This window comes from Epinephelus lanceolatus, chromosome 2 (assembly GCF_041903045.1).
Source record: "Epinephelus lanceolatus isolate andai-2023 chromosome 2, ASM4190304v1, whole genome shotgun sequence".
In the NCBI taxonomy this organism is placed as follows: Eukaryota; Metazoa; Chordata; class Actinopteri; order Perciformes; family Serranidae; genus Epinephelus; species Epinephelus lanceolatus.
In genome coordinates, this window is record NC_135735.1 from 41,180,289 (window position 1) to 41,194,476 (window position 14,188).

General features: G+C 40.6%; 1 protein-coding gene across 1 annotated transcript in view; it reads right to left on the reverse strand.

Annotated features, from left to right (window-relative positions):
- itfg1 (integrin alpha FG-GAP repeat containing 1) overlaps positions 1 to 14,188 on the reverse strand; it is a 190,447-nt gene that overhangs the window by 125,882 nt on the left and 50,377 nt on the right. Inside the window, exon 9 of the mRNA XM_033622339.2 lies at positions 2,542 to 2,636. Within this exon, the coding sequence (XP_033478230.1) occupies positions 2,542 to 2,636 (95 nt within the window). The remainder of the gene's footprint in view (positions 1 to 2,541; positions 2,637 to 14,188) is intronic.

Genomic DNA, 14,188 nt, shown 5'->3' on the forward strand with positions numbered 1-14,188 from the left:
TCTCATCATGTCTCGGTACAGAATACATGTAACTATCACTCGCCATTCCTCTTTTCTTCTTTTCCCACCCTCATTCCTTCTGATGGGATGTTCCTCTCAAAGTGGCAATGAAGGGCCAACAGAAAGAGCATTTTTGGCCTATCTTCCTTCCTCCCCTTCATATATTTTTCTATTCTCATCAGGCCATCTTTTCTTTCCACTTCTCTCCCTTTATTCCCCTATCCCTCTTGAGTTTTCTCCATCTCTTACTCTTTACTTTCCTCAGTCTCTCCCTCCATTTCCTCTGTAATTGTCAGTGGGCAGATACCTCAAAGGGAGATATCTGCTGACTAGCTGCTCCACTGTAATGGACCAACACACACCTACAGTACACACACACGTGGTGTGACATAAAGCATAATTATCGACTCATACAGTGTTTATATCACGAATAATGATGAACAGATGAGTATTGTGATGTTAATAAACATGTATGTGTTGGCTTCTGCTGGTGAAGGTTATGATTGTACATTATTATCACTACTCCATGAAAACGTAGTAGCATAGAGAGAGCCTGTTTTTTTATCCCACACTGTGTTCACCCTTCCCTCTCTGCCTGTCTCTTTCTGTGACAGTGATGACTGTCTCTCAAACACATAGCGACACAGAACACAACATGTGTTCACTTCATCCATCAGTGCGGATAAGTCCTCCTCTCTCTGCCTCCCCTCCCCTCCCTTCAACACTCCTCCTTTCACTTTTTCCTTAAATCTTTTTTTTTGTTGCTGACAGGCAAACAAAAGAAGGCATGTCCACAGGGAGTGCGTGTTTGTGTGTCTCCATGTGTGTGTCTTTTGTGCGCATATGTGTGCGTGGGGGCGGACATGCAGATAAGCCTGTAGTATTTCTATTTTGGACTGGGAAAAAAAAAAGAAGTGGAAGCTAGTTTTCTGGTGGCTGAAGAAGGAAGAAAAAGGAGTGGGGGCTTCTGCCAACTGGTAGGATGCAACTGAAAAGAAACACACAAGATGCTACGTAGGTGGTGGCGGAGATAGTGTGTGTGTGTGTGTGTTCATGAGAGTATAAGAACTGTGTGTGAGCGTGTTCGTGGACATACATTTGCTTCTGCATGTGCACATTGTTCGGATGGGATTGCATGTGTGTGTGCTTATCTGTTACTTCTATCTTGCATGGCTCTGCAAACAAAGTGACACCCGCTGAATCAGCCCTGATGTCTTCCTAAGCAGTGAGCCGCATGTTTAATGCCTTCCTAAAATAGATAGCCATTGTATGTAGGAATTGGAGCGCTGGCACCGCATTGGAGCCACTGGTGAGGTGGGCTTCCTGAGAGAAGAGACCTGATAAAGGCTCAGACATACTTTTCTCATTGAACATCCGCAGACAGCTGCAGTCATGCGGTAACACACACGGTTCCATTCATAGTACAACTGAGGGTCCCGTCAGCCCCCAGCGGTAAACAGGAGGGCTGGGAGGTGAGCTTGCTGTTCTCGAGTGAAATGGAAACTAAAAGAAGACGCTAATGGGTTCGGAATGAATGTCTGCCAAATATCCAACTTAAAACTAATTTCACTGTGGCGTGGCCGCTGTGACCGGCTTGACCGCAGCAAAAACACCTTTCTATATATGGCTACAATTGAATATAATAAAATTCCAGTGTCTCTGAAACTGAGTGAAGCAGAGAGAAATTTCAAGCAAGCTTTGAAGAACTGGTTAGCAAACAGTCTCTTATAATAGGGACCTTGCAAAAACTAATACAGTGTTGTCCTTTTATGTCTCTTTTATTTTTGTCAGTAAATATATGGATATTGTATTTGCGCCTATTGGCCTTGCCAGACCTGGCATTTTGCCCTCCCAGAGGATCACAAAGGAAATAAGCCTGCGGCGTTCTTGTGTAATTAAATCCTTGACAGTTGTAGATGTATGTGGAAACTGTCTTCAGGTGAAGCAGTATTTAATGATTGTCAGATCTATGTATGTATGTATCCATCTATCTATCTAGGTATCTTGCAGATGTGTGCTAATGGCGACACTTAGATCACCTACAAGTGACCTCTTTCAGACATGATAGAGATTACCAACCTCTCCAAGTAGAAAAGGCCAGAGTTGCGTAACGTTTTTAAACTGCTGCAAAAAAACAAAAAACAAACTAACAAAAAAGAAAATGTCGGAGGAGGTCATGGTGGGTGGTGGGGTCAAATAATAGCTCTCCTAGCAGCAGTGGACTGTGGTCCCTATGCATCCACTGAGCATGTAATAAGAACTAGCAGAGAAGAGGACAGTTGAACAAAGCAGTGTTGTACAAATCAGAGAAGTGTAACAAAGAACAGACTGGTGCCTCACTGTCTGACAGATTTAAGCAGAAGGTAAGAACAGAAAGCAGAGTAGTACCAAGTGGTGTTTTAAAGAATGGAACAGTAAAGAGCAGCTCATAGAAGAGTGCTAAATACAAAAAATAAAGTGGTTTACCGTGTAGAAACCAAGCTAATCCATTAGAATGACTTTTAACACAGCTGTCAGTGTGGTCGTGTGTGTGTTACGTACCTCTTTTGAGCCTGACTTGGCCAGGTAGATGGCACTGCTTTGACAGGCAACATCTAAACACACGGGGAGGAGGTGGTCCTGGTAGCCATCACCATCTGTCAGAAACAGACACAGAGAATTAGATTGAGCGGCAGCAGTGTTGGATTGAACCAGTGGGAAGTGTGATCCTTTTGTTTTCTAAAACTGTGCTATTTTAATATTTTCACTCCGTCAGAACGCCATGGATTTGTTCTGGAGCTGACTTTGAGCGCAGCGCAGTTTCTGGCAACAAAGAAATTGTTTCTGTTTTTTTGGGGGGTTTTTTTAATGTGTGAGCTGGATCACAGGAACACCTGCTTGTTTCCTACGAGCAAACACACATCCAAGCAGCACTTGTCTCTTTGATGCCTTTAAATAATGTCAGTTGACTTGAAGAAATCATTTTCTCCACTGATTTTCATCGCTATTAATTATTATTATTATCATAATGCCATGCAGGCTTCATCTAATGCACAAACAGTGACAGAGCCTCCCGAATCAAAACAACAGCTCTTCAAAGCAAAAACACTTCAGCGCACCAGGTTCAGTTTAAAATTTCACACCACACGTACACTTACCATGACAAAATAATCCTTCATTACATGATGTCAACTGAATAATAAATCATGTTTCACCACATTTACATCTGCAAAAACAGACATCATTATGATCTACTTGTTGGTTTCCAATGTCTTCAGGTCTTCGACTCTGTGAAGCCTGAAACAAAACATTGTGGTGCTGAAGGAAAGCAGAAACTGCATAAATTCCTTTAAGGCTTCCAAATTATGTAGTTCAAATTACAGATTTCAGCTGCAGAGTAGTGCACACATCCACTACAGTATAAACATGAATAAAGTGAGGCCTCAGTAAAGCCTGTACTAGACATAATTAAAATCCCTCTTTTTGTGGTGGTGTGTTACTACAGATGGTGTAGTGAGTGCAATTGTTCGGGCTGAAATACACTCAGAAATAATCAGAGGTTTTGCCAAAATTCAGCGTGAAACCAGGGCTTGGAAATACAACCCAAAACCACAATAAATTATTACATTTACCTCGATCATCATGATTGTTACTTGAGCCAAATGATAATCGAGCAATCAAGCCTCAGAAATTGAACTGGCAACCACTGTCCTGATGGCCCGGGGCCAGTAAAAGATTTTGCAGGGCAAGTTGACTGGCCAGTCACTGGCCTGGGCAGCAAGTCAGAGTCTGAGACATGAGCGCATTTTAGAAGATGTCGTTATTTTCAAAACAAATGACAGAGTAAATGCATTATGGGATGCATTCGGTATCTCACTTGTACTCAAAAAGAAACTTATGAGGGTACATTAAGAAAGAGGACTTGTCTACTTTCGTGGAAGCAACAATACTTCTGGGCAGATAACAGCGACTGTGGTATGTTTGGTACAGTTTTGTATATCAATATTACATATCAATAACTAAAGGAAAACATCCAAATCTAAAGGGAATGTCACTGTTATATGTATCATGTCAATCAAAATATGGAAAAAAGGTTATTTTTATAATTTGGCTATGAAGAATATGGATCTAGACGGGCGTCATGAGCGGATGTTATTTTCTCTATGATATGTTTCTCTTCTTTATTAATTTATGTCAGTCTTTCTTTTAATCGAATGTTTTTTCTAAACACCAGTTGTTATTCTCAGTTTTATCACATGGGGTTGAGACATTATTGGAAATTGCACAAAATTTAGGTCTGTAAAGGATAATATCAATCATTAGATACTGTCTGAAGTCATTGTTTACTCACAAAATGGTTATAGTTGTTTGACAGGAACTTCTTTAATGAGCTGCAGACTTTTTTCACTTTTGATATTTAGACATCACATATGTGTATTTAATAATGTTAATAGGCACTGCATACCATTTAAGAGTTCAAGTTCCAGGGCCCTGGTGTGATGCCTCCATGCCTATTTTTTTTTTTTTTTTCCCTATGACAGGTCTGTGAGAAAGGTCTATTAATGTGCAAAAAACACCCTGATAATTAAAAGAACATACAAACATTTAAGTAAACAAGTTTTCTGATCAATTTATTGCTGTATTATGAAAAACGCGAATTAATAAAAACCTCTGAATGTCTGATATTTGGTGTGCTGCACAGCTTCTGAGATTTGGCTATTTCATAAAGACGCTGCACACACACTGTGTTCAGAGGCTGGCATATAAATTGACACCAGACATAGAGAGGTGAAACTGCTTCCAGGCTTCTCATTGCACGGTTTGTCTGAATCCTTTTCAACGGGGCAAGTGCAACACTCCCAAGCAGATGTTGTGCCATGTGGAAGGGGAAAACTGAATGACACTGATGATGAATGACAGTACAAAGCAGAGGAGGAGGAGAAACTGAATGTGGCTGTCAGGGGCAACTGAGCGAGAGGCAGAAAGGAGGAGAAAATGTGAGATAGATGAGGAGATACACTATTTAGGATAATAAGTCAACAAATCCACGTTGTAAAATTATAAAAAAAAAAAAAAAATGTCTAACTGCGATTGACATTGGTAATTGTATTTGTTTCCAAAGTTAGATTTGTTTTCCCATACTTTCATGTCATTACAGCAGTCATTACTACTAACAATGAAAAATGCTGAATTCAAAGGTGAAACTACATATAGGTATCTGTGGGAAGTGAGAAGAGACTATAAAGCAGATAGTTTGTTTGCGCTTTTTTTCTAGTCAGTTTCCTTTAAATCACTGTAAAGGAAAAAAGTATTTCTCTGCCGTGTGGACAGAGAAAAAAAAGAAAAAGAAATGGTAATGACAGGATATAAAATGAGGAAATCTCTGGAAGGTGCCCTGCAGTTCATTCATTTTTAATTTTGACCATTTTCAAGGTAGTGACTCATAATCCACTTTTGCACTTGGGCTGTGACTAACAGTCATTTTTGTTATGCATTACATCTACTAATTTTTAAACATTTCAAACTTCTGGAGCCTGAGGTGATGTTTTGAAATTGCTTGCACCGTCTGGTCAACAATCAAAAATCTTGTAAAAAGCAATGCTATGAAATAAAAGAACACCTGCAAATACCTATGCTTAGAAAGCTGTGACCACTTCATCTGTAGGGACCCCCGCCCCAAAAAAGATTAATTGATTATTAAAATGGATTGATTTCATGTCGATTGACTCATCAGTTTAGGAGCACTCAAGGTTATCTTGGCTTGGTCAATCCTGAAGCCCATCACCTCATCATCATCATCATCATCATCATCAATGGTCAGCCTCTCTGGGCAACATCCAATGTTGTGGGAGATCCGCTATAGCAAGCAGATATCCAGGCCAAGACTTCCTCTTCCTTATGCCGGTTATTTTGGCTAATCTTAAATCATTGTCAGATGACAGCTGATGGCTTCCAAGATTACATTTTGGCCAATACGTTCTGCCTCTCCACACAGACTACCTGCTGCTAAAACGTAATTGGTCACTCGGACTAGAAATGGAAACCAAAATGCTTCTGATACCAAATCCTGTTGCCTACAGATTATTTATTTAGCGTATAGGGGCTAACAACTAGAAACATGCTATGAAGTAGCATTATGGGAAATGTGCTTCAACTATGCCAGGGACTAAAAGTTAGGATATCTCTTTTGTACATATTATAACCATTTGTTTGTTTTTAATCTGTTTCTATCAGGGCCCCCAGCTTTGTGGAAGTGCAACACTATTTGTTCAGCACAGTTTTGCAAACTCCCAATCTGTCTAAATTCTAAATGAAGGATGAGTTAGCAAACAAAAAAAAACATCCAGGCAGAGGCGGCAGAGGTGCTGCAAATATCTAGTGCAGTCATGGTTGGAACCATAACAGTGATTTTTATTTCCAAAAACATTTAGATATGGGCATTGGTGTCTAATTAGTTGCACTGCTGTAACTGTAATAAAAAAACAAACTGAAATACTCAGTACTTCGTGTTTTGCAGTGTGGATATATGTGAAGATGGTGAGGTACTGTATGCAGAGAAACAAAGAAACAGGCAGAGACAGAGACAGAATGAGTGCTAATTCAGTCCTACAGAGGTTTTAACTCGCCATTCTGTCTCCGATGTTTACTGTCAGTTCTGCTACACAAACACACACACACAGTAATGCTCCTTCCCTCGGTCCCACCTGTCCTTACCTCAATGAATACCCTCTTTCATCTATCTATTCATCTGTCTCTCTTTTATTCCCGTTATGCTCTCCCTCACTCGATTCCTCTCCCATCCTCCTCCCCTCTCTTCTTCCTCTTCTAGCTCACTTCTCTGTCAGTCACTCTGTCTCCCTCCTATTACTCTCTCCTCAGTCTTAATGCCTCTGTTTCTCTGTCCATCTCTCCTGCTCTTTATTCACCATCGCTCCCTCCCTCCCTCCTGCTTTTCATCTCTCAGTCCCGCTGACAGTGCGTGGTGTGATGGAGATTGGCTGAGAGACTTGCAGAGGGAGGAAACTGCAGGTGTGGGTTGAAACGAAGAGGGCGCCAAGGAGAGGGAGGCCCGGGAAGGACGGGGTCAAGGAATGGAGAAAAAACAGAGGAGAAAATAGGTAAAGACTACAAGATGAAAGAGAGAGAGAGAGGGAGACTACAAGACAATACCCAGAAACTGCGCAGATATGCAATGACACATTGGCATTCATAGAGTACCACACAACACCAATAACAATGCAAATCACAATATGCACACGCACAGATGCACAGAGCAGGATGCAGCCAGAAGCCTGTGTCTCATTACCAACCCTATGATCTGATAAAGATCTGTGTGTTTACTGCAGCTGTGTGTGCTAAAGGTGTAAAAGAAGGGGAGAAATGTGAGTTATAAAAATACATAAATGCTTACATAAACACACAAAACACAGTTTCCAACTCTGGAAGTCTTTCACCAGACATATTATTCTGTATACCTCCATAAGCCCAAGGCAATTAAGAAAAAGAGCTCCTTGTTTCTAAAATACCTCTCTCCCACATCTCTCTCCCGTGTCACCTGGTCCGGAGCCAAAGGAGTGCATCTACAATCATTCCACATTCATTTCTGCAGAAAAGGTTCACTCTGCATGCGTCACAAATCAAAAGTCAAAACTGTCACATGGCATGATACTCTACATGTTGAGTTTGATTTCATCTGCCAGTTTTGAACGAAAGCCCCACATCTTACAAAATGGGCACATGTACACAAAGTCATCAAACATGCTCATTTTGGGTTTAAATCAAATTTAGTCCTTCTCCAGTCTCCAATCTTAAAGGGACAGTTTGGATGTTCTGAAGTCAGGTTGTATGAGGTACTTTTCCATATTCAGTGAATTACATGCAGTTGATGGCGGTCGACACCTCCCTAGTTTGGAGAAGCAGACAGGAGTATGGACATGAGCCAAGCAATGTACTGGTGCGGACGAGGGCTGCAGCAAAATGTATCAAATAATAACATATCAGTTCTGTGTGACTTTAAAAGGGTTCAGATTCTCCAAAGTCACACAAGACCACAAGCCACCTAACCGATCGAGATGGTGGCAGACCAGCAACTCCTTTGTGCTACAAAGTAAAGTTACTGTTTTTGTCAGTGGAGTCTGGTGGCTTGGGAGAGTTCATAGATGGTTTTAACAGCTTCAGTTTCCCATCGGAGAGGGCTGTCTGACGGGAAGGTGAAATGGTGTAAATATTCTAAATATAGTTTACACTTAAACTGATATTAACTTTTTGAGTTGGGCCTTATTTAGGTGGTTAAAATATGTTTTGCTGCTGCCCCTGTCTACAGCAGTAAATTGCCTTTCTTCTGTGGTGGTACCCCTGTCTGTTTCTCATGGATGTACAGACAACTGTCACTGAATTACTGAGGAAAGCTTGAAAACGTGATAATTCTCAGGCAAGTTCTGGAATTATAGTGTCTTTTTCCTATGACTTCTAAACACATTTCTGGACATTCATTCACAATGGATGGAGATAAGAATATCCCCAGGAAATATAAGTCACACTGACTCTAATAATATGTGTATCGGCGTTGTGCCACAGACATTGCTGTAGCTCACATCAGTGAGCCAAACTACAATAACTAAGTTCTTGTTGTTTTCAGAAGATTGGCATGCACCTGTCCCTTTCACCTCGTGCAGTATCTTTGCCTCACGTCTCTCCCTCCATGCCCCCTCCTTCAACTCTCTCGTGCCTCCCTGGGGAGGCGTGCCTCACAGTTTGAAAACCGCTAGTATATTATAATAGTGGATGAAAACACAAATGGAAGTTGTGGATTTTCCTTCTAATACACAACACTTGCAACATGCGCAACATTTTTAAATGTATTCAAAAATAAAGTGCTAATTAGTGTGTAGATCACTGTGGGTGGGTCCTTCTAATTGACAGTGCTACTTATGCATAATTACCGCGCAGCAGATATTGGAATAAGAAAGAGGGTGACGCAGGTTTTACCTTCAATGAAGGACACTTTTGTGTTGGATGTACTTTGTAATTTGCATTAAATTGCATATTAAAATGTGCAAATTAATATCTGAACTTGAAACTGAAACCATAAACCCGGGAGACTCTATCATTTGCATACGGATTAGGATATTGATAAATGCCAGGGATATCACAAAATGGTGCTTGATTAGGAGATTTTATTTATCCCATTGCCGCATTTTTATTTCATTAATGTGGTCTGAAGGGATGTCTTTCACATAAACGTAGCTGCATGTTGTTATGTGATACTGTTCACACAACTGACTGATCTCAATTAGCCGGGCAGCACTCCAGTACCTCCGTTTTACAGGTACACATTTCTGCAGGAGTCTGAGAGAAAGCGACGAAGAATGTGAAACTGAAAAAGCAAAACGAGTCAGAAAGCGGAGCAGACTGGTTGAAAACATGACAAGACAGCTAGTGAAAGGAGAGGAAAAAAAACAAAGGGAAATGAAGGTAAAAAAAAAAATAATAGTGTGAAAGGTATGCAGTGGTTGAGGAGAGAATGAAGCAGACAGAAAAAAGGGAGAGGAGGAGAGGTTGGATGTAACACAATATAATAAGATGAGTGGAGAGAGAACGCCTGAGGGGAGAGCAGAGAGAAATAGGCTGTCCTGTTAACATGCTGACTTACCTGCACGCACGCACACACACACACACTCATGCATGCAGACATACACACACAGCATGATGACAGCCTTTCCAATTTTAAATATCACCTCCAAACACATTCCTGTCTCGCTGTCTGAAAAAATCTCCCTATCTTAGCTGCTGGTCGCAGCGCAGCCTCCCTCCATCCTACCTGCAGTGAAGCTAGCTGACATACTTGGTTGTGGGACTTCGTTGTGCTTTACCTAATGATGAATTATGCATTGGCCGCTGTCACTTTGAAAAATGCAATTACCTCAGTGATAAGGCAGATGGGCCTGTTTTGTCTGGCATATGCTGTGCATCTATTAAGAGTCTAGTCCTGGAAACAGAACTGCCAGCACACAAACATGGGCCTGCTGACAGATTCCCATATGCATCCAGGAACATACACGTGCACATGAACATGCATGCATACACCTCAAGTTCACCAAATGTGTGTTGCCTGTGGAAGCTACTCAGACATACGGCATTCAGCTAAAAGGTACAACAAATACAGCAGATGGATCCAAATTGATTGTTCTTGGTTGGTGTTCACAGCATTGATCATGTTGGGCATGTGTGGGAAGGTCAGTCATGTATCTGAGATGATGCTGTGGCACAATGAGGACGGACAAGAGATTTTTTATGTAATTCTAAAAAAAGGTACAATTCACTTCCAATTTGCAAACATATCCTTTTCAATCATGTGAAAGTGGTACTTAACATTAAATCTTAAATCTCTGTATGTTCGATGAAAGGCCAGGTTTGGCCGTAAAACTAGATTAATGACATACGAGATTGGTCCATTTATCAGCAAATGGGGGTGACTTTTTTAAAGATTTTTTCAGGGCTTTATTGCCTTTAATATAGAGCAGCTGGAGAGTGACAGGAAATGGGGGATAGAGAGAGAAAGGAGATGATATGCAGCAAAGGGTCAGAATCGAGCCGGGGCCACTGCAGGGACTAAGCCTACATGGGGCGCACACTCTACCAGGTGAGCTGGAGGTCACCCTCAGAGTGGCTGTTGAAGTCTTTTTTTTTGATGTCCACTAAACAGTGAGAAGAAAGTGAACCTATTAGTAGCAACAATCGAAAAGCAAATGCAAAACAAGCCTGTTTCTGGCCACGCCCCGCTTCTCTCTGGTGGTAAGCTTATGGGTGAGTCCTCAGATTTATTCTATTTGCAGAGTGAGGCAGCAGCTTTTTACAAAGTAGACAAACAGTTTTATCTTTGGTGGTAATTTTGCCCTCTACAGGGTGGAACCCAAAATACTTCCACAAATGGCTTCTAAGCTACTTTGGTGTAGTGATTATCTAATCAGCATGGCTTTGCCTCCTACTGCCTTTCATTATTATTTATACATTCATCCACTCAATGTCCTCTGCTGGACCACAAAGCAAACTACTTCAAACTGTCCACTGAGCTTATAGACTGTACAATTTGAATTTGAACACGTCATTACAGTTGTAACATTTCATTTGTTCAAACAAGTGTTTAAATTTCTAATTAAAAGGGGAGAGCCCACTTAAGGGTCCTGAAACACCAAGCCAGCGGCTTACCGTCTGTCAATGTCAGGCCATCACTGAGCATCTTTTCACTAGTATTTGTGATGTGTCCCACACCACTGGCGCTAGTTGGCCCTTGTTGAGCAATGAAATCACTCTGTTTAGGAGTTCAGTTCAGTGCATGAGAAGAAAAACAGAAGTGAGGAAAGTAAACAAATGGCTAAAGTCAAAAGGACGCGGGATCGAAACAAACATTCTATACTAAGCATGTTTTTTGTTGTTTTGTTTTTTTATCCACTCAGCTCTTGAGCCAAAACAGTTTGTAAATGTATGTATTTTTGCTCACTGGCGCACAGTTATCATTTATTCTTTTAAACATCGGGTCGTGTTGTTAATGTGCTAACTGACCTCTTGAATATTTCCTGCCTCCTGTTTTCTTTTTCTGAGTTACATATAAGCCCTAACGGCACCTGCTGGTGGTTATTATTATTTCCTCTCACGTAGGGGAAGAACGTACATGCTAGATGGCCATTGGTTGTAGTCTTTGTAGTATGTACAAATGCAGCTTCTTGGCCAAGGCACAAGTGAAGAGAGGCGATGCAACATTCAGCCTTTGTCGCCATTGGTTATTTGATGTCGATTTGGTGTGTCTGGGCCTTAGGAACACCCTCCTGCCATTGAAGACCCCAGGACAAACCAAAATCACTCCAAAAATCTTAAGACTATGATTAAATTTTTTTTTTGAGAGTCGATAATGGCAGAATGTCTGATCTCATGAACACAGTAACACTCACCAGGTATTTAACTTTGATCGTGTTAGATTACAATTAGGATTTTATAAAAAAAAAAAAAAAAAAAAAAGGCAGGCATTTCTAAATATAGTTCCATGAAGAGGACAAGTTGAGGTTTAGAACATATTCTTAAAACTGAATTTCCTAAATACATAACGAGAACTATATGGATAGAAATTTTGTACATCTGAAGCTGCCACAGCTTACTAAATGAGCTTTCTCAGATGAATTCCTAGATAAAGCTAAACATTATATTTTTGTAGGAGATAGCAGGCAGAGCTGCAGCACTGTATCCAACAGCTTGAAAAACATAATAACGACAAAAGCTGACTTTTACCGCGTATACTCAGAAGCTGCTGTGTGTCATCTTTTTTAAATCATGTTTTATCATTACCGTTGCTGATGTCCTCATATACAATTAGACATTTAAAAAACACAGAGACAGACAGACACATAGAAGGAAAATGTAGAGGAAGCTCGACACAGCGTAGAAAGAATAGAAAAATGTAGTTAGGGAAAGGTGGAGGTAGAGGGATAGAGGGAGAATTGACAGTGTGATGGAAATAATTCCTACTTCAGATCACACAGGGATGCAATGCTGCTCTCCTCTCTATCTCATCCTCTCCTCTCCTCTCTCCCTTCATTCCTTCATTATCCTCCCTGCCATCTCCTCCACCCTCTCTACATCATCCACCTCGGCTTACGTTTACTTTTCTATCCTCTTTTCTATCTCACTTCGTATCATGTTTGAAGTGTGCCATTCCCCCTCACTCTTTCATTTGCCTCACTCTCATCCTGCCCCCCTGCAGTCATTTATTCAAGTCTTTTGGGTAAAGCCAAAATGTGCCCTTTAATAAGCCTGGGAAATACTGTAGCTGGTCTAAAAGGCTCATGAGATGGCCACACACAGAAGAAAACATTGATTGATAATAATATTGACAGAGTTAAGCTGGTGGACAGAGATAATGCTGATGCAGTGTGAGGACAATTTAAGTAGGTAAGTAGATAATGCGTAGAATCATGGGAAAAGGGGACAGACACAAATATAGCAACACATGTACAATTTAATGCAAAAGTGATAAATTAAATTGCATTTTTTTTGTATCTGCATCAGAGAGGTTTTGATCCAACAGGCTGAATTTTGTGATGTTGTATTGAACTACATTGTATACTCTCAGGTATTCTTGTTATTTTCTCCACCCTTCATGCATGCACTACCAAGGGAGTGGGGTAGCGACAACTCAAAATAACCGAAATATCTGAGACTGAATGTGAACTGCTGTGACTTCATCTGGTGAATCCATCACATTAGATGTGGGCTACACAACATTTTTATGTTCCCCTAAGAATGCGCTTGATTGGTTCACTGGACTAGAGCCAGTAAAACGTAACATATTTATCAGGGGCTCAGGGGGTGACTTGGCTTACAAGTTTCACTTAAATCCCTCCAATAGCTGTCGAGACATTTCACTAAATACCAAAAAGGTTAGCTTCATGGTGGTGACACAACAGAGATCAAGAGGAGTCAGGAGCATCCATCCTCTGGGGACCATAAATGTCTATATGAAAAATTTCACGGCATCCACTTAAATGATATTTTTGGACCAAAGTGTTGGAGCAAGCCTTGCTGTTCGTATGGCTAAAAATGTAAATGCCATCACCAATTGTTACCACCTCTCACATGAATTATATTATATGCTGACAATCTTCTGATTCAAAGCTAATTGTTCATGTAAGAGGTTTATTTTGATAAAATGACTCACAACTCCACCATTCACCATTATAACTACAACTTTAGCTTTTAATGGTAATGACAATAATTAACTTCACATGATCTTAGCAACATCTGCAGTAATAAGAACTTAGGAGAAAGGATCATTGCATCTGTTCTGTATTCTTGTATCACACTGTAGCTGTGTGTGTGCATCTGTCTTACAACTATAGTAGAATATAAAAGAAAGAACACTGCTTGCTTCAGGCTGAAATGCACCAATTTTGGACTATGGCATTAAAATATTTAAAGAGGTTTTACCTAAGGGTGCAGGATATCTTTCAGTTTTGTGTGCAATTCTTGTCAGAGCCAATCTCCTCTGACTCAAATGAGTCTCCTATTCAGCCCCATTGATTTTTATAACAAACACTGACTCCACTCACGTTGAAAGGAAGTATCTCTTCCTGGGCTAAGGTTCAGACTGCAGGTGATTCAGAGTTGTTTCTCAAATCATATCTTTATGACAGATTATACACACTGTCATATGCAATTG